Consider the following 22,677-nt stretch of genomic DNA (forward strand, 5'->3'; position numbering starts at 1 on the left):
TACACTACACTAACAGGCGCTGGATAAAATGTCGATAGGGTCATTCAAAGACGCAGAAAATCAATGAATAAAGCCGAATTTGTTAACCATGCAGAGGTGACCACTCTACATGTTACACTCGTCATAGTAATAAGTATGGTAAATATGGAGCCTCTCATCATTAGACCACTAAGGAGTATGTTTTACGACGATTATCAACGGTGTGAATACACCAAAAGAAATACTATCTGCTAGGTAGCGTTGTACTTAAAAAACACAGGAACAGCATACAAGCTGTGAAGGATCAAAGTTTGAGCAACACGTGTTACTCGTATTAAGAAAAGTAAGTAACTGTATAAAAAATTATAAATACGGTCCATAAATTTGATGCACTTCGTCAGCCAAACAGATGAACGAGTAACCAAGCACATCAAAACGTACAAAGAAATACGTTGGCCGAATAAATTGTAAATAAGTATAAAAACACCTATGTAATTATTGGTTTTGTACCAGATCACTCAAGTGCAGCCTTTGATAAACATGTCTTGTAGGTTTATCACAGTACAACCCTAAGTTCAATCAGACAGGTTCCGCGCAAGCCCAAAGGGTTGTGAAATGAAACTTCTACAACGACCTATCTTTGAAAGATATAGATGATATGAATTTCGGCTTCAGTGAGGCAGTGAGACGACCATAAAAAATGGAGGCTGAAAACTACAACGGGTGGAATTCACAATATAATTACTATAAAGTAGGTTGTTGGACAAACATAACCTGCTGATTTTAAGAACTCTATACTTTAAAATGTCAAGTGTGAAGGTAAATATTTACTGCTAGTATTTATGAAGATAAAAAAGATTTTTCAATATTTACAAGCGCTTTAAATTCTGGACAGAACAGTTAATTTGGGTCTACAGTAACTATGTAACAGTTCATTAACAAAAGAAAAACCTTCGTTTATATAAAAATAGTCGATAGTTTTTAAGGTCGATAGAGAGAAGCAAAGTTTCTGGGTTTTGGAAATGATGAAAACTACCATTAATAAGTCAGATGGGGAATTTTCTTCGAATAAAAATAAAAATCTGTTTACGCCGAAGAAATGGAAGCATAAAGATTCCTGGGTCTATATGACTGTATCTATGTAGCATTCTATCCAGCATGCAATTCTACCGGACTGTTATTTTCGTATATACCATAACTGTTGATTACATTTCTACCGTTATTGAATAGCTAGTAGTCCTCTATAGCTCAAAGAGAGACGTTATTGCAGCGGTAAATAATTCTCTAAAATAACTAGTACTATTTGTCTTCAACAATGACGCTGACCTTATTAGTTTTACCGGATATACTTTTGCTAAAGACGCATCCACACCTGATCACGGGTGATTACGTTGTGCTAATCATCTGTATGTATTAACGTCTTAGACTAAACGATTTTCAGCATGTCGATATCTTTCCATATACATCTCCTAAACCTTTCGTTTCTGACTTCTGATTTGACTCGGTTGGTATACTTCGATTATAAGGGCGTCACAAGCAAAGGAGATGCCAAACTCCGACTACAAGTGGCATCCTTAGTTTGATAGAAAGATCGCGATACTTGACTAATTAATGTGAATGGTAACAATAAAAGATTGTATGTATACAAATAGAAAACCTTGTAAAATGAATAAGTTGGTATTGATTAGTAATGTGAATGGCGCAAGACGATTTAAAAGTGATTGTTACGATAATCCAAAGTAATAGAAGAGTTAAATAAGGTGAAGTAATAACAGGGACAATTGTGAATAAAACCACGAGGATGTGAATAATAACTACGAGTAGGAGGATATTTTCGGATCTGAAATATAAAAAAAAATAATGATAATCACAACAACGATTGTTTAACGCCTAGGTAACGGTAAAGATTATTATCAATAATAATAATATTATTATTCACAAATAACTCATGGGTACATAAGTGTTGTGAACAAACTATTTCAGGCCTCTTCAGAAATGCAACAATGCAAAAGTTTCAATGATGTTAGCATAATATTTGCCAGATTAAAAAAAGAATAAGCTTCTATGTAATTGAGAAAATCGAGTTGACGTTGAAGAAGGAGATTGAAAAAATAAGGGAATAGAAATAAAGGAAACTCAATGTACTTGAATAGCTCAATAACCGTGTATGTTAAGACAGAACAAGAATACACGAATATGTATGTATCGTCAAAGAAATATCAAGTAATAGTTGAAAACTAACAAATAAATTAATAACTTATCGTTGCAGTAAGATTTGACGGTAGAATAAGTGTTTGTGAAGTAATAGGTTGAGGTGATGCTATGAAAGTCTCAATTAATTGCAAAGGATAATCAATCATTAATGTGTATGGGCCATATATACATAGTGAATATATAATAAATCCGAGAAGTTAATTCATTTAAGTGTAAAAAAAGATAGTATTTTATTTGCAAACTTTGAATACTTGGGAATGATATTTATTTAGAAGAAAGGTGTGATAGAGAAAAGAAATAAGCAACCAGTGTTAGGGTTTAAGTATGATAATAAGAGTGTAACGAATATCGACCTCTGGAGTAAACCATTATTTTTTTAAAGTTTTCAGTACACTCAGGTGACTACGTGTAAAGTTATGTAATGGAAGAGAGAGTAAAACATGTATTAGTATAAACGTTTGTGAAATAATAATTTATAATAATGCTATGAAGACAAATATTTTTAAACGCACAGTTCTGCCTGCAGCAAATGGATAGCAAGAGCTTCTGCTATTTTTAGAAGTTATGCACGAACATATCCAAGTAGATTTAGACGAATTATATGAACGACCTTAGATTCAATCTGTGGAATGATTAGAGTCGGTTAACGTTGATGAATGTAACTTCTAACTGCTCCTCTCTCATCCTTGTAAGACCACATTGAGATATGTTCCCAGATCTGAGTGAAAAGCAAGTGCCGGCTACAGCCTATGTACTTTACTTTACAAGAGCAGGTGAACTAGTAGATACACATAAAGGTTATTGGATGTAGAAAACGAGCTCCCAATAGCGAATGTTATTCGCAGTCCTGCAGCGAAGAACGCTCTTCTTATCGTCGCCATTAACCGACTTTTATTAACATCAGAAGTTTGGTCACCTGTAAATTACAGATTCACATAGAGATATTTCCGGACTCCTTGTTACCATTTCTCATGTTCTACATGCTGCTCGCACAGCCGTTTTCAGACGAAGTTTTTGCATACTAACTATAAGGCATTGAAACCAAAATCTGATATCTATCAGTAAAAGCTGCCTTTCCCCACTCAATATACCGATATTTTCAGAGGTTAATTTCCTCTATATCTAACTCTAATAAATAGTATCCCGTCAACTGAGTATTTAATGAAGGCCAAATCTCCTATTAAAATTGTGAATTAACCCGAGACTGTTCAAAATCCTGAACAACAGTTGTAGAGATAATTTAGATGTTAAAGATTAGCAAGATCCGCGACCGTGCAGGAAACAAGCATACAAGGAAACGAGTACGTGTGTGTTAAAAATGCATATGTATTTATGAGTTTAATGGGTTGCGGATAAATGATTGATGGCCTGTACTTACAACTAATGAGAGAATAGATTAGATCAGTGTGCAGACACGCGCTCAATCACACTCACACATAATTTTACATAGTGGATTAAGTGTCTGAATTACATTGGGCAGATAAATAATTCAACAGTTGAATGGGGCTACTAAACCTTCAAACTGCCGCTGCTTAAGCATTTAACTACAGATACGATTCCCCTTCTACTTGGGTAAAAATGGAGTGATGGGCTTCAAAGAGGATATTCGCAGTCGTAAGTACTTAAGCATACTGATGAAACAAACAGACAGCAGTTACTAGGGGTAGTGTCCTGACAACTTCGGGTTCATGTGGTTTTACTATCTTACCACCAAAAATCACACTACAGCCATTTACCTGAACAATGCAGTCAATAGAGGTGAGATTTTACGCAAATCCATCGAATGAAGAAAGAGATTTAACCATGCTGAAGTGGGCATGCCAATCAACTATAAGCAGCACAGAGCTTGAGATAAATGTCCATAGGTCAGGGTGTCAGCTTTATATCAACACAGTCAAAGAGAAATATCAAGATAAAAATGCCAGAGACATTTAAGCAGTACCGGTCATCCAGACTACTGATACATTCGAATCCATCACGGGGTGATGCTAACTTTTCCACAGGTACTATGGAGTATATCCACTTTCTCATTTTCCGAGAGTAAAAGCAACTTGAAAAATATCGTTGCAAATACCTCTTCATGTCAAGTCACATAAATGTGTGCAGATGATCAATATCGGCTACATGTCACCTAGTCTGCATTGATGTCACGTCTCCTGGGTAAATTCCAGCCTAGATTGCGCTGTCGTGCTATCCACTTCATCCTAATGCCTTGGCAATTACGTAAGTTGAGAGGAATTTCATTTAGCCCTTGATAAATCACCGTGCATGTAGGAAAAGTTCACCGACCCTCGTCAAGGTCAAGAAAAACCAACCAGCAAGTCATGGACTAGTCTAAGCGGTAGCTTCGGCATTACGTATATTCTACTTATTCTTAATAATATATTTCTATACTAGTGTCGTCTTTGTCCTATGCGGTCATCGAAGTACATCAATCGTCTACATTGGTGATCTAAGACTACATGTAATAAATAGGATTTTAACGAAATAATCGAACACACAAACCGATTGGGTTTGTATAGAGTGGAAACACTGATATGATGTGGGATCGCCGAATTCATGATTGTAATCCTTCAGTGTGACGAAGTTTGGCAAACCATTCAACGTTTATTGACATACCGATTGATTCAGAAGGGGTTTTGCTTGATGAAACATTTTCTAAGAGTTCAGCATTACCTCACTGGTCTTACACTTGTTGTGTAGAATCTATGGAAAATACTTTTGAACTTGATTATAGAGATGCAGCTTATGCTCAAGTTGTATGGATTGGGACCGCCGCAAGTCTCATGATTATTCGCACAATATCATGCGATTTTCTTATTTCATGTTAGTTCATCTATTAAAAACTCATGTATAATTCATTTTTTATATTCTGCTATTCTGCTTTAAGACGAGGAACGGCATAACTCTCATTTAATCAGTCAGATGCTAATACAAAAGATATCATTGCCTAGTCAAAACAAATAGTGAGCCGAAAGTGAAAATGAAGATAAACAACGGAGCATAAAGCGAACAAATTGTTCAATTTTACTATTGCAGTCATATATCTCAACAAGCATCTCAGTACTGAATTACATGGTTGTCTATTAAAGATATGTTAGTGATTTCAACAAAAAAAACAGCGGAACTATTCAGCAACTTCTGAGGCTTTTAAAATCCTACAGATTACAGTTAGATGGTACTGGCTGGAAACAAAAAGTTACTAAACAAATTCTGATAACATTGTTTGTATTTTTTGAAAGATGTAATTCGTTGCTATTCTTTTTTTCAAATTGCTCGCAACATGTGCGAGGTAGATGTGAAAATCATCAAAAGAACTCAAGAAACCCTAGGAAAGTTAATCAAAAAGCCGGTCCTTACTGAAAAACTTTTGTCAAGACCTCCATTTAGATTTCTTCACGATATATGTACGTCAGTGAGTAAACAACTAGATTTGTATTGTATAATTCTTTAAGGTTATTAGGTCGACAGGATTAATGAAGGGTTTATTTAACTCAGAAGAGTTGGAAGCTGATAATGTCAAAGACAAAGACAAAAAGTTGGCATTTCTTCAAAAGTTGGTAGATTTTTTGTCGGTAGTGCATGAACGAACCATTCCTGTCAGAACAATGAGCATTGTTGCTGGTAAGGAGGCTGAGAAAACGAATGAGATGCTGTTCCTACTAGCTGAAGCTGTCAACAAAAAGGTTTGATCAAATAACTTATGATCGTTTAGATCAACAACGAAGAATATGTTGCCCGAGTTCTCCAAGGAAGTAAAGTCAATGATGTTAAATCAAGTGCTGTTGGAAAGCAAGTATCAGAAACTAAGCATTCAAAGAAAAAGCCTGGTATGGAGTCAAAGTTCGTGGATCATCGAACAAAGGTGACTCAAAGTCACCGGAAAAACAAGTCAAGTGTGGAAAAAGTAAATGAAATTGAAAACAAACTTTTCGTTGATGATAGTAAAGGTATACAGTTTGCTTGTTGTATGTGAATTATCAGGGGTGCTCTAGTTGAGATAATGTCTTAACTTGCCCAACTTATTTTCTGCATGCATCAATCAACCTAAAATCACCAAATACTTTACAATTTAGTTCTGATATTTTATACTCATGTTTTGAATCGTAGTTTATATGGCACAAAGACATTCGAAGTACGTTGTTTAAAAACATACTGAACAACAACCAGATTTACATTTGTTCTCTCAAAGCCGGTTGGAGGTATGTGTTAGTATTTTACCGGTATTTTATGCATGTGCCCACTCTTGAATAAAGGTGCAATTTATCCATTAGTCGAATCGAACAGTTTACTTTTCTGTCAAAAAACCTTTTTACTATTTATATTTTTTACGGTTTTTAATCTTGCCCGCTAGTGTAAAGATAACGGGTGTATTCAACCCAAAATTCTTTCTTAGTATACTGTGAGTCATACTAAAGTCTTTATATAATCTACGGCAATACTGTGTCAAAGGTCAAAATTTTCCGACCAGTCGTTGCAAAGCAAATCAACCGCTTTTTGACACCACGCGAGTAATGTTCCTCTGCCATAATACCAATCTATAATCGTAAATATACCCTGGAGGAGGTTGATTTTTCATTAATTTGTAGGAGAAATTGACACCACACGGTCTCTTTACAACCTGTAATGTACCGTTTTACTCTGTGGTATGGTCAGACTAGTAATGATGAGCCTGGTAGATCAGATGCCGTTAATGGTCAATTTGAGACAATAGTGCTTTTCAGTCACAACCATATCACAAAAGATAACCAAATGCGTTTACCGTATAAAATAAAATTTCAACTTCACATAAATATACCCCAGAAGTTACGTACAAAGTTGAAATTTCCGGAAATTTATCTCGCTTGATCTAATTTATGACTTGAAATTCGATCAAATTTATCGGTTATAATATTTATAAATAAGTGAACATTATTTATTGGTTCATTGTAAAAAAAATATCAGTTTTGTCGAATAACTGTTACATTTTAGTAGTTATCTCAAACATCATTTTCCAGCACTTTGTTTATTTGCAATATATTGCTGAATGCCTCAAACCTACTAAAAATAGATGAATTACAAGCGTGAATGTATAATATTGTTCATGTTGCTTTGGCCCCTTGTTAGCGGTTATATGTTATCTTAATTGATTAACACCAGACTATGCTATAACCTCAAAGAGGACCATCTTAAAGTCGCTTAAGCACACATTTTTATAGGTATTTTTCGATCCATGCAAAAGTAAGATGTTATCTTCTGTTATGCTGCTTCTTTTAAAACACAGATGAAAGCTGAGCGAGTAATTTTGAAGCCTCTTAGACTCCATCTGTCTAATTTATGTCATCTATATCGTAAGGAAAAGTCAGACTACTAGTTCAGTATACTTGATAACAATTACGACAGACAATGCAAACTCAATTTAAAACTTCCTTGCAGTTCAATCAGTTACCAGACTATATATACTGACTAAGATCCTGTATTGATGTCATGGTATATTAATTTTTAAAAAGTGCGTGGAGTCGAATAAATTGCCAGGTTATTCAACACATTTATTTAGAGTTAAACCTTCCTCAAGCTTTGTATGACGTTTGCCAAACAGATTGTTTATATGGAGGTTTAAAAATGATTTGAAGTTATACTGTCATTTGTTTAGAGTGACTATAATTTCTATACAATCATCAACTTATAACTAAATTATAATTCCTCCGATTACAAAGTATAAAAAATATGTAGAAGTTTCCTTGTCAAGGGTTTTCCGTTTAATTCAGCTGCATAAAAATATTTTCATTTTAAAACTGAATAAAGTTTCCCGACATAAAAAGGAGTTTGCAATTCTGACACTCAAAATAAGTCCATTTACATTAAAACTGGATGCAGGACGGACGACCTTGTCTAACTGTACTCCCAGTGGTTGGATTGTTTAAACAGAGTTGAAATTTTGATAATTTAATATATTATTTATAAAATTCTTGACGTTTAAAACTGGGTATAATTTAATAAGTCAAGTATGCTTATGTATTTTTGTGGGAACACTAACTTTTTGAATATTCCAGGGGACATAAAGTAGAATCCTAACAGTACGCCAGTCACTAAAAGAATGTGGGAATGTCACACAGTATTCCACGTTGTAGACTACCTTAAATTGACTTCTGTTTTGATGCGATTCTTATATTTTGCATGTAAACGATTATTAATATATAATTGAGTAGGTTTGTGAAAACATTGACCTAGGTACATCATAGGAACTGTAATGCATCTCGTGCTATTTTTAACCGATTAAGAGAACCACTTTGCGATACATTGTTGCCTTCAGTGATCTTTATCCTATTGCTTCTGTCTCAGCACTAAACGTCTGTCTTACTACTGTATTTAGCAGAAATAAAGTGAATTAGCTTTATTTAGCAAACCTAAAACGGATTTAGATTGATAACTGTAATAAAAATTAATATCCGCTATCTGCTATTCGTTTTTTATTATTTACAATTAGGCAGATAAACTGAGGACTCTTCGTATCGTTCTTTTGAAATATGGAATTCACACACCTATTCAAACCTAGGTTAGTTTCTGAAGGTATAAACCAGAGCACCCATATGACAATCAAATGGTCATTATAATTCTATTAATTACTTTTCACTTATGTATATGATAAGTTCTGAGCTTTAATCCATGCAAACAGTTTTACATATACGCAAATTTTCATGTGCCCTCATGATCTTATTCGTGCACTGAATTTCTGCATTGCCTACACTTGCTCAACAATTGATTTAGCGAATAATTAACATATCAATCCCCACGTAGATACGATGGATTCCAACGTAAATTGACGTCACAATCAATTCACTTTGTTTTCTTCTGTCTCAATCTTGTGATTAGCATGTGTAAAATATATATATTCCCAACACACTGTGTATTAGACTACTTTATATTGCGTTTTCGTTTGAATTTTGACTACACAACAAGCATAGCCAAGGAAATATACAAAATTAACGAGAAACTATACCAAATGCGAGTCAAAACTAATTAATAAGAGACAGTCATGTTCTAATAACAAAAAGGACCTACTCAGGCAAGATATATTTTCACAAAACTTTTTAAGGTAGATTTAAACTGAGAAAATCTCGCTGAAAAATATGTTCAAATTGATTGAAGTGGTTTCTACATTTTGTTTGTTCATGAGAACGTTTTTGTTTGTTTTAGGACTCAACAGACCCAGTTAATATAGAAAAGTGTGGTAGCGCGAGGGAAAATCATCTGTTTCAAGATTCTGGAAGTCGTTCTGGCAGTCAATGTGGTTTACAAACACCGGAAAAATCACAAGAGGAAATCGTTGCTCCTTCCCTCCAAAATTCTGAAGCATCAGTCTTCCAACCTCGACATCACAGACCTGCATCCGCCAAAGGACAGAGGGTGAAAAGAGATGGTAATTGTTTGACATCATTTTGTTTCTACGTATTTTAGTCACGATCTCTTGATGACTAAGTAACCCGAATTTCTGGATCATCAGAATTAATCTTAAACGTTTACAGATCATATACGAACTAACATAAGCAAAAATTTTTGTTTTAAATCATGTCTTCATCAATAGTGATATCACTACCGGTACACTTACCATCTTAATGTGCATTTATACTTTTTTACATACCATATTTAGCTGTACAATCTATTTCGTTATCAACTCAACTTGCGGTCATTGGTCTAATAATTTTCACATATGCGTATGGATAATTCCGTAAATTATACTGAAACCTGAAGATCCAATTGAAAACGATATTTTTCGCTTATATGCGTCGTTCTAGTTAACAGTTTCCTAACTTCTACTACTATAAATAATAATAGGTACTTCCCTAGAATCATTTACTCTTAAATAATGTGATGATATATTCCAGTATCTAACAGGTCAAATTTAAGTATTAGGTATTCGGCTAGTTTCAGTTATATTCTAATCAGTCAATTAGTTTGAATAGGGCTGTTCATCAGTCAAACCAATTTTACTAGTTATAAAGACGAATTAATATGGTGCAGAAATCTTTCGGAATAGACTCGATGCTCAGCTTTTCTTTTCTACCAAATCCATGCCGAAAAAAGACGAATTATAGGAAATCAATTGGTTTCATTAAGGTCTTAAATTGTTTTACTTATTTGTGTAAACTCAATTGATATTTAAACCAATATATAGTCGTTGATAGGTTGTAACTGGATAAAGAGGGTTGTTCTCGAATAGAATATACCGATTCAAAGGCATAATAAATGATTTTAGATAATAACGCCTAGTTTAAAGACAGTTCTATCGAAGCTTCATAATGAGCTATGTACAGTGATAAATAATTAGAAAGCGGACCAGTGTTATAAGATATCAACTGATTTAGTAAATTTCCGAAGTGATTAGTGTGTCCGAATCGAGAACTTGTCGATTGAATCGACCTTGAATCCCATGAATAATAGGCCTCCAAAAACCCGAGCACTTGGACATAAACTACTGATAACTATTTGTATAGGTTCTGCGGAAATATCTATATCCGAAGTAATGCTTATCCGTTAATTATTGTTTAATCTTGTCAGATGTAAAGATGTCAACCGATCAACAGGATAGTAAACGTGAACCAACTGAAAAGTAAGATAAATATTTTAAAGTTTTTAAAAAACATCGATTTTATACTAAATTATCTTGGTAAAGCTATAAGTTAGTCATCTGTATTTTATTGAACTACAGATTGAGCAGATAGTTTACTAATAAAATGATCTGGATGTTCTCGCTAATGATTGCACATCATTTTTAAAATATTCATTATGAAGAAGTTGATCAATATCAAATCAACATCTTTGGATATATATGAAATATAATTAATTTCGAATCACCATTTCAATAAGTGAGAAACATTCAATGAAGTAAACGGTTTATTTAGACTGTTAAATTTCATAAAATACATAGGCAACTTATCTTAAACAACTAATGAAAAAAATAAAATACTGGACAGTTGGTTAGTGCTAGTAGTTAGTTTATCATTATTATTATTACTGTTATTATCATCAAACAATATGTTAGACTGTATACAGCATCAATAATTGTATTGTTCGATACTGCCGAGACAGTCGATCAACTTAAATATTTTACGTATATGTTAAAAATAATACAAGTTTATGGTAGAGAAACTTTGTACTATTCAGAATATTATACTTATATAAGCTGAGTAATTTAAGTTTTTGAGTTGAATTTGTCTGAAAAAATTAGAGATGAACTACATTTTAGATAATTTAAAATGATTTCCAAATCGCTCTACTTTTCTTAACAATACAATTTAATTAAGATAATTAATACCCAACTACCGACATTATTCAGAAGTGTATATTTAACACTTATTTAGTAATATTAAACTAAAAAATAATCTAGAATAAGTTTTGACAACTGTAATGATTGAAGTATCCTAAAAATTTATACTTTAATTGTCAAAAGATATAATATTCATTATTACACTCAAAATCGTATCTATTGAGATGGTTTGTTTGCTGAAGTATATTATGCTTTCAATAAGTTTTCTATCAACTGCTACGGGAGGTGAAAAATTGTTCAAATCATTTTTCATAAACAGAAGATATTAATTTAATGGTTGAATTCATGAGCCAATTGTAGCTAGACTACCATGAAAAATTTGGAAGCACTGGACGACCGTTTCGTCATTTTATGGGACTCCTCAGCAGTGCGCACCCACGAACCCGTCCCGCTAGATTTGAGTCCAGGGCATATCGATCGCAGGCAAACGCTTAACCTCCAAATCACTGGGCCGGTATCCAACGGTGTTAATGCCTAACTTCAAGCAATGCACGAAATTGCGCCGCCATCCATCATTGTCTTCAGTGAGTTACTATCTCACAACAGACCCGGTTGAACTCCACTGGTTACTGCTTTTCACTATAACTCCACGAAATACCTATTGTTGGGCAAATGATGATTATAACCAGTGCTTTCAAGTTTTTAATGGTGGTCTAGCTTCAGCTAACTCATGAATTCAACTATTAAATTACTATAGTACTCCTGAATCCCTTTCTGGGAAGACATTAATTCGATAAAATGGCTTATTTTCGAGTATTCTAAACTCAAATAAATTATTGTCCTTAAAAAGTTTGGTTTCAACAAAGACTACAAATTTTTTTAAATATAAACATCTATAATAATAAAATATATCATTTATTATTAACATCCAGCCCAATCCCCCAAATTATTTAAAATTATAAAGCTCAACCTTAGCAATAAGACTTTAAAAAAGTATTTGTGTAGTTGTTCGTCAGTAAACATAATATACAAAGAGTAGAAATTCTCAGGAGAATTCCTTGTCATGAGTCATAGCCATTATGATAATAAACACAAATCAAGTAAAGGCAATTTAAACGACAGATAGTATAAAATAAGGAAATGAAAACAAAAAATGGATCAGAGCCACTTAATATATGAGTTTTAAAGGGAACTGGGCGTTCAAGGGAAGATTTGTATTATATTTCCCAGTTTTACAGTTTAGAACCCTAAACTGCGAGTGCTTTGTTAGCACATCAATATCTTTTTGGAAGTTATTTGAAACTCTTAATCATTCATTTACGGATTGAGTTTTAGACCAGGAACCAAACATAAAATTACACATTAAGATTATGGAATACATAAGCTTCCACTTTTAGGATTACCTTATAAGCCTAGGGAATAATAAAACAGCTCCGAAATTTTAGGTATAAAATAATTTCTTAAGCGGTTCCTCAAATGATTTACCAGAAATATTAGTGACTATATCGCCTTCAGAGTTTAATTTTGATTTTGTATATCTAGTTTGTGATAGAAAAATACAAAACTCAACACATTGTTTGTCAAATTTTCTTCACATAAATTGCTTTTTGTTAGCTCAAGATCGGTACCACCTCGCCCAAGACGTTCTGGAGATTTTATAATTGAAGATAATCACAAGTAAGCGCTCGGTCTTATAAATGAGATATTCAGCATTGGATTTTGTTTAAAACGTTTAGGTTTTTTAGGTAAATGATCTTGTATTACTTTACAAGATTCGCAAACTTTCTCTTTTAACATCAAATTTAAAAGAAGATAACTGTGCAGTTGAAATTTCTGATGAACGATGAATAACAAAACTATAATTTATGGACGAAGCAATCAGATCTAAGATTTTAAATTTTAGCGCGAAATTCCTTCATTCACATGGCTAAATTACATTTTTTCACTATTGCTGTTATCATTTTATAATGAAGACCTTTATTCTGCATCATAATCCTATCTCATAACTCTAACTTCAAGTTTTGATTCCTCACACTAATTTATAACCTTATTTAAAATGTAATAAGTGATTGAAGTTTCCAAAGAATTCTCTAGTATCGCTCAAAAGTCGTCCGTAAATTATCATCTTGCCGCAAAAACTAATTAATTCGTTTATGAAATTGAGTTTATTTGCCTTTGAATGATTCATTATTTCAATATAATCACTTGACTAATTCCCTTGACCCCATAGGCTTATTTCTCCATAGTTATTGATTTCAAATGATATTTTTAAAATAACGTCTTCGACTTTTCTAAGTCTACTTTTTTTTTCGTCAGTTACATACGACTTTGATTTTCCCTGCTCATTTTGAAAATATTTTCGTCACAGAAAAAATGTTAGATTGATAAGGTTTATTAATCTATCTCGGTCACTAATTATGTTGCACATTTTTAATGTACATTTCTTTTATTTCAAAGCTCATTTATACCAAATTGGATTTGTACCTGCTCCGATAACGTTTTTGTAGTATGTGATTATTTCAATATTATCGTAGTTTAAATTAATTTGTGACCTAGTATACTTTAGGTTGAAATCCCTTTCAAAATATTAATTTTAGCAACGTTACTAATATACACACTTTACTGATGAGCGCTAAATGTTATCAAAGAAATTCGAACACCATTCTCCGACTGCTTTTCAATACTCAACACTATTTGTTTTCTTCAAAACACTTTACCTATGGTCTACTACAAATTTACTTTTTCTGCTGATGTTAACCTTTGTATCATTTATATATATGGAAACGGTAATTCCTTTCGATAACTGATGTAGATTCTATTCATGTGTGATATTCACTCAGGCGATTAATTCTAAAAAAATATAGATTCCATCAGTTTATCTTTTCCGATTTACTAGTTGGGATTTGATCTTTGATAACGAAGAAATTAGATAAGATGCTTGATTGTATATTTTGGATAGAATATAATACATTTAAATAAGAAATTCTTTAAGTTTCATTCTTCATTGAAATAATTCAGTAATTTGTTCCCTTAACAAGTTTAGTTATCTTTATACACACAATTAGTTTTAAAACGTTTTGAGATAACATTTATTTCTGTGTAATTAGGATACTATTTTGAATTTATTTTGTTGTCATTGATCCGATCAACAATTTACTGTTCTCTAATTGGCGGTATAATTACGCAACAAGATACAACATATTTTTAAATGAGAATCGTCATTTTATTTCTCTATATTTTAATAAAATTATATTTTGTTGTCTGTCATAATGTAGTTTAATTTCAATTTTTTTTGTCTCATTCCCCATATAATATTTAGTTGCTTAGCTACATTTAAAATTCTTATTTTTGTTTTTATAGCATTGACACTACATAATAAAAGGAATGTACAACTCCTAAATTTGATTTCTTTTAATACTACTGCTACTACTACTACTGGATTCCTTAAATGACAAGAATCGAGATCAATCATTGTAGTGTAGATATATTCGTTCTCTATCCTTCTCTAAATTTAACATCTCAACATAATCACTCTTTTTTTCCAGTTTTCATGAATTCTTCTGAGAATGCTTTTTATGCCTAGTTTTTTTTATTATGAAATTCGATTATCTATTCCTATTGTAGTAACCGTCTAAAATGTTTGAATTCATCACAAAGCTTTTTAACAGCATAGTTAAAACAATACAATTCAAACCATAAATCTTAATACATACAATTAGATCAATGAAAAACTATATTTGAATAAATTTTTTATAAACAATATAAGTAAACTATTATTATGCTTTTTTATCAATTAGACAAGTGAATATGACATGTATATCTGGACTTATTATTTCTGATTCACAACAAGATACAACTGATGAAGAACACGATGATGATAATAATGATGATAAGAAATTTGTTAGCGAAGAAACTCCTGATAATATATCAGCTAATATTTTAACAAAACAATGGGATAAAACTGAGCCAGAAGATAATCATGAACATGGTAAGCTTATTTATCATGACATAAACATAAATTTTAAAAAAAACTACCCGTAAAATTATCATCAACCACAGAAAAGCTTTCTAATACCCATTAATTTCTTCACTTGATAATGGCTGTGACTGACAACATTTTAAGGTATTATTAGTTAAAATTGTAAGCTTTGTTGTCTGTTGATTTCCTCAGTTTAATCAGATACTAGTTGAACATCAATAATTGATGGAAGAACTTCAAAAATTACTTATTTATTCTCCTGTAAAGAATCAAATTACAAAACTGATTTTAAAAATTCTCTCCTTGAAAACTACCTTTCAAGTAGTTTCATTGAAATGTCATACATACTGATAATCACTCTTTTCATTTCCGTATGTCTTGGTTTGTTTAATATTTGTGTTGAAATTTTATGTATATACTAGAGAAACGTTTATAATTCTACGGGAAATTTAAATTCATTATCAGAATTAAAGTAAATTACTACTTAAATCAAATCTCTGCTTAACTGTTATCAAGAGCGTTTTAAACAAAGTCTAATAGATATTTAGTTTTCCCTTCCGAATATACGACTAAAATAGACAACCCGATTAGATATAAATTCACATTTAACTTTGTTTTTTTATTTTTGTTTATTTTAAGTTGTTACAAATAACCCTAGTTGTAAAAAAGTAATATACAGTCATTTTTTAAGATGGTGGTCAGAAGTAGTCAACAGGAAACCCTGGACCCGGGTTTCGTGCTACTTGGCACTCGTCAGCAAAGTGTACCTGTAATATTAAGGGATCTGGTGGGCTGTCCGGGCCGCGACCGAACTTCTGTAGGACTGAGATGTAATCACAATTGGTTGGTCACTGGTGATGATCAATCAATTGTGATTACAGTCTTTTTTTACTTTATCAAATAACAACCCATACCCAGTAGTACCACTCGATTAAACCTAAAATCACTCACATAAAAAGCTTCAGTCTTTCTTAAGATAATTAATTTAATATCCAACATATTTATGTAGGCATCATAGTGATCATGTCTTGATAAATGAAAAATGTAAATGAGATTCTTTCTTTTTATGTTAATATTCAACAATTCTAGGTGGTTTAGTCACTAAAATATTACAGACGAAAAAAGAATATGAAAATGTCAATACAATGAATAAAGAAAGTTTAAAAGTACAGGTTTGTTATCTCTGTTTTAGTTACAACTTAAATATAGTTCATCTTAATTTCTTCAAGTAAAATTATTGTATCGTTTAAAGTAATTGATAGTTAGTAAAACATCAAGTTTTTTTCAACTTATGCAAGGAAAACGAGTGAAATTCGATATCATTTCCATTTGAATGATTCAAATATAAAATGAATGTATTTCCAGTTTCTGACCATTAAAACATCTTAGTTTAAAAACGGTACATTTTCTAATCAAGTCAAAACATGCAATCTTGAGGCTTAATTGACAAATATGTTTCCAGTTTTGCCTTATTTATTTAAAACTAGGTTTATTTTTAATCTATCATGTACTTTATTTTCAAACAAATTGATATATGATTAAATAGGTCTTATCATCCACCATATGTAATTAAGATATTAGACTATCAAAAACCCAAGGTTCCTCATTTACAAACAGCATTGATATTAGGTATTACTTATTCCATATTTTATTCATGCTAGTGTAAAGCTGTGAATTTATCACTGATCAATTATCTGTCTTAAACTGGCTTTGCTCGAAGCTTTGCAGTTTTACGAGTTAAGCAATCCATGCGATACTGATCAACTATTCATTCAGTGGCTTAATAACTGAAAATACATTTTTGCAAGTATGCAACATGATTGTTTATTGGTCACTGTTAGTCAACCTGCACATAATATCGCCAAGAAGATATTTATGGACGAACCAATCACGTATAAGATAACTGGTCACGGATTTCAGCGCGAAATTCACCCATCCATCTAAATACATAGATTATAACTGATATCAGCTCGTGATGAAAACCCGAAATTTAATTCCTAAGCTTAATCGTCAACTGTAAATTATAATTATAATTTCATACACAGGTTCATAACCCTTATTTGGTCCTGGTTATTAATCGGACACTCTCAAGGTCAGTCTAGCGTCGCCCAAAGGTCGTTCATAAATTATCGTGTCACGTTATTATCATAAGCTTTACTCAGGATTATTTTTTTGGTACAATAGCGAAGTCACAGCACAAAATATTTCAAAAAGTTTCCGTTTCTTACTTGTTGGTCCATCGTGACGATAATTACTAAGTGGTCGTCAGTTGGAAGTGCAGTAAATGGATATCTAAATAATGTACATTCTTTTCGTTGCATACTGCCAGCAACCACGATATCTCTGATTGGGCCACTTGTAACTTGTACAATGAAAGTTTGTACACTTTATAGAAACGCACCTGAATATGTTATGCGATTAATAATCATAATGATGCATTAAAACAAACAAAATTGGATAGCTTGTTGAAATATTTAGATGGCAGGAACAAGTGGCCCAGATGTTCATCTAACTGATATAACTGCTTGATGTTTTATTCACTTCAATTTTACATACAAATTCACTTGGTTAATTACATATCTGAAAGATTGTTTTATAGTCTCATTTTCTAAACTATTTTAATTTAACACAACTGGCAGCGGTGTTTTTGTTAATATCAATAATTTTCCTGGAAATTTTTGATATTTCTAGTGATTTTAATAACTTAAAGTAGTTTTAAAATGTTGTCAGATATACCCGAAGTATATTTATATTCATAAAAACTATTCTTCAAAGAAATATCAAATTCCTAATAAAATCTTGATAAACTACTTATTTGGTACATTTCTTCACATCTACATAAGTTAGATAAAGAAAAAGAAATTAGAGAACATAATCTTATTACATCTTAGTACGTTGTCTTTGTTACTATGTACCAGGATTAAATTTGATTTTTAACACATTAATCTAAACTGAGCGATGGGATTAAAATCGCTTCATATCTTTCTACGTACTAATTCTTTCTTCCTGTACTATATCTTTATATACAATCTTTCTTTTATATATTACCACCATTGAATTAACTACTTATATGAACCGGATGTTCATCTTGCTGTGCTAATGTGGTATGGCAACTTGGATCGATGCATATATGTGCCTAGTTCTACGTTGTAGCTGACTGACTGAATCGATGAAGTTCACAAAGTTTGATCAGTTGAGTGTTTATGTGGATTTCTTCCAGAAATTGTGAATTTCCATAAAAAAACTCGATTTTCGGTGTTGTGATGTTTTAGGGTTTACACATCTTTACTGTATAATTTATACTAATAGTATCGGCTACAGATTTCAGAACCACGTCTAACGGTTTTATTAGTTTATGCTAATGCTACTGATGACATGTTAGTTTTCTTAAATTATTTACTATCATCGTTTTCAGTTATAAGTTGTTATTAATTGTTTTATTAAACTGCCATTTAATCATTTGACTGCAAGAACTAGTTATAAACGATTGTTAATAATTAGAAGTGTTATCCAATCATTAAGTCTTTTATTATAAACACCAAAACACAATAACTTTTCTTCTCTCAATCAAACCAAATGATTTATTTTATACACATTTTATTCAATAAAAGTCTAGCAGATTGAATGAAGCAGCTAAAGAACGTGAGAAAGCTTTATTAAAAAAAGAAATTAATCGTTTATGTGATTCACTGCAAACACTATCCCGTTCAGCTATTCCATTGAGTAAACTGATGGATTTTGTTCAAGAAGATTTAGAAACAATGCAACAAGAATATGAACGTTGGAAAACTGAAAATCATATACTTAAATCTCAATTGAAACAACAGGAAAAGTAAGCGTTAGTTTTATCAATATTCTGCTTTCAACTATGATCATTTAGTGTAAACTGTAAAAAGTAAGAGTCAATAATGTTATCCAGAAAGATAATGAAAGCTCCTCAAATCAGCCACGTAACTCAGAGTACCCAAAAATGCCGAAGAACTCATTTAAGCTACGAATCTTTTCCATTATATATATTTAGTGCTTATGTAAATGCTTGGTTAAGTATAACCTCTGTTTTGATGACATACTGATTCAATTTAATTCTTAATAACAAAAATGCAAACTCTCAAATCAATTTATTAGTTTTTGAAACTTCATTTAATTTATCAGATGTTAATTAATAACAGAATTTGATTAAATATTTACTATAACATTTAATCAACATAAAACTGCTTAGTATACTGTTTCCCAAACAGAGATTTCATTTTAAGCTTGAGGTATTACTCACAATAAATCATCGATATTAAAGTTGTAAGCGTAAAACTAACACAGAACTTAATTATTCCCAATATGCTGAGTAGAGTGTGTAAAACATCGTGTACATATTCAGTGTAACGGTTAAAATAGAATTCTTGTATCTTTGATTTTTTAATGTTTGGAATGGATGTTAACAGATAATTCTTAGTTGCTGTGCTTTAATAAAGTGAACAACCGTCTTATACATAATATCAATAATAACCTAGTTTAGATTTATATTTTCATAAATGCAACTGTATATATTACTAAGACTTTAAATAGCCTAATACAGATATACCTTATCTAAAGGAAGAGAGATATAATGTAAGTTATATTAATTATAGTACATTAGGTAAATAGCAATAAGCGATAAATTGTTGTGTATTCTGAGAGTAGATATCTACTTTATGTCTCTTATTCTCACCTACTAAGAAGATAAAATTTGGCTATGTTTCTTGGGCGTTTCTACCACATTGAAATGTGAGCAAAGAAAAAACTAAAAATTAAAAGGGCCAGGTACAAAATCATAGTATTGAGTGTACCAGAGCTTAACAGAATTCATGTTCATTACATAGAAAGATGGAATTTTCAATGACACTTTCTTGTGTAAGACGGATGGCGTGGTCATAAAGGTAGACCCCAAGGTCAGCATTAATAATCATACCTAAAGAATTTCTGTGACCAGTAATAGAGTATTAAAAGCAAATAAAGATGATTACTCAAAAATAGTGACACGTGATTGATTTCAATTAGTAATTGTTATATTAGGATGAAGATTGAAGGATTGGCAACTCCTGGAAGTAATGCATTATTATTGTTGTCATTATTATGTGTATTATTACTGGATAATTATTAGGAATTAAATTGCTATGTCTATGTATTTCGTTTATCTGAAATTTCTGGTGAATTTTAAAAACAAATGTCACACGAATTACTATTCCTGTTAACAGTCTCCCCTTTTCACAGACATTTTTGTCCTGTTTGTGTATGATTGTTATTTTTTATTTCATGATATAATGAGATCCGGTATTTCTGTATATAAACCACGTCTGTTCGAACTGAAGACTTGGTAGATGCTGATTGCTACGTCTGAATCCAAGATTAGGCATATAGCGGTGCTAGCTAACAGTGGATCAGCAGGAACCTAACTGTCGAGTCAAGGTCACTCGTGCTGGTTGGTTATGTAGTTAGGCAAATCAGAGACACTAGATCATAAACCAAATAACAGATCAAATTAGAAGTTGGTTTCGGATTAGCATCTGGGCACATGATATTGGTCACTGTCATCTGAAATAATGCTCTTCCACAGAGTGAGTAAATAAAAGATATTGATTGTTCCCATACCTCTAACAGCACTTCAATTTATCTTGTTTTTCCAATCACCTTTTCTTCCGTTATACTTCTACAATGCTTCTAATTTAATGTCAGCCGTATTCTGTCTACATTTGTATTTGCAAAAGCAACTGATGCTCTTGAATCTAACTAATGGTTAGCCTAATGAAATCTCCTTTTGGACTAAATGGACGAGGGCATAACCCTTAATGTTCACATTCTGGGGATCAAGGGACGCAAAGCCCAGTTGTTGTCTCATGGGAATAGGTAAAGCCCGTAAGACCTATGGACAGCTATTTTGTGTTCTACAGATGTTAAGACCTGAGGCATGCTAACTGTTCGTATTCATTTCTAGATTTATCATTTTAAACTGCATTACAGATCAATAGAAAACTGTCAGTCTTCATAAAGCATTCTACCACTTGTCGTTGGGATTGACTGAAATAGATAAATGAGGGTAGTTTTTGTTAAAAGTTTATGCTTTAAAAGTGTATGGAGTACTTCAATTGCCGTGTGGAATATATTCCATTTTTACCATTGAAACTATTCAGATTTTGAGTCCTCATTTTCATAAACTAACACGTTATACTACTTAATAAGTAATAAAATATTAATAAGATGTTAAATAAACAATGATTCGACTCATTAAATAACACAATATATAATTCATCATTAATTCTGAATAAAAATACTATTTTACGAGTTATTTAATTTTTTTTTATTTGACAATATTATACTACATGATTACTTTATACTTTCAGTTTAACCCAAACATGTATAGAACCCTTGAAAGCTCAACTAGATGAATTGGAAAAATATGCCAAAGAAAAAGAGAAGGCTATTATTAAATGTAAAGCTAAAATATTTCATAACAATGAGCGTATACAAAATTTATTGTTTAAATCATTGGAAAAAGTCTTGTGAACAGTTATTTAAAATAAAATAAATAAGTGAACATAGTGAATTTTCATCTTAACATTCTGTTTCATCATAGTGTCGTATATATTTCCACAAAGTTTAATGTTATTTACTGAACAATTTATGAAAGTCAATCACTTTTTAAATAAAAATATATAAACCTAAAGAATTTGGAGTTGGCTAAAAGATCTTACTTTCATCTAACCAACCGCGTTCATTTTATTCATCAAATAATTAAAAAGCATTTTCTATCAAGTAATGTTAAAAACTATTGTTGAATGATTCGAATAAATTATGAGTTTCTTTGTTGATTATTTCAAGATATTTTATGATATAAATTACTTTGTGTTTTGTTCAAAGAATCTTTTAGTTGTTCATTTCAATTTAATTGATTGCTTTCCCTAAATCTTTATCTGCGATATATTTTTTGTGAGGTCGATTAAATTTGTTGTCTCATTGTTTTTCATCTTATGATGATATGTGAGATTTCACCAGAAAAAAGAACAGTCTGTTTTATTAATTGAACATCGTTTTTTGAAGGAACTTGTTAAACCAGGAGATTGGGATTTACTTTATCGATTTGATACATTTATTTTGTCATTCCACTGGAAATTGATCAACACCATTTGTTGGTGAAAACTTGTTATATCAAATAAATAATAATAAATAATTTTATGCACATACGAATTAAGGAGTTGGAACCGTAAAATATACTTTGAACGTAAAATCA

General features: G+C 31.7%; 1 protein-coding gene across 3 annotated transcripts; it reads left to right on the plus strand.

Moving 5' to 3' along the window:
• Window positions 1-5,444: 5,444 nt before the first annotated feature.
• On the plus strand, window positions 5,445-22,617 carry TRAF3IP1_1 (TRAF3-interacting protein 1; the record flags this gene model as incomplete). 3 transcript variants are annotated; one of them, XM_051217168.1, is made up of 11 exons in its annotated part: window positions 5,477-5,608; window positions 5,649-5,879; window positions 5,909-6,100; window positions 6,139-6,395; window positions 9,370-9,592; window positions 10,732-10,783; window positions 13,055-13,117; window positions 15,238-15,428; window positions 16,509-16,591; window positions 19,031-19,251; window positions 21,791-22,617. In XM_051217168.1, the coding sequence occupies 6 exons, from the start codon at window positions 10,740-10,742 to the stop codon at window positions 21,951-21,953; spliced, it is 765 nt and encodes a 254-aa protein (XP_051073887.1). In that variant the 3' UTR covers window positions 21,954-22,617. The 3 variants fall into 3 exon arrangements, with proteins under 3 accessions (XP_051073885.1, XP_051073887.1, XP_051073886.1); XM_051217167.1 differs by lacking the exon at window positions 6,139-6,395; XM_051217169.1 differs by lacking the exon at window positions 6,139-6,395 and having other exon boundaries at window positions 5,445-5,608; window positions 5,649-6,100.
• Window positions 22,618-22,677: the final 60 nt, after the last annotated feature.

The sequence above is a fragment of the Schistosoma haematobium genome, chromosome 1 (assembly GCF_000699445.3).
Source record: "Schistosoma haematobium chromosome 1, whole genome shotgun sequence".
In the NCBI taxonomy this organism is placed as follows: Eukaryota; Metazoa; Platyhelminthes; class Trematoda; order Strigeidida; family Schistosomatidae; genus Schistosoma; species Schistosoma haematobium.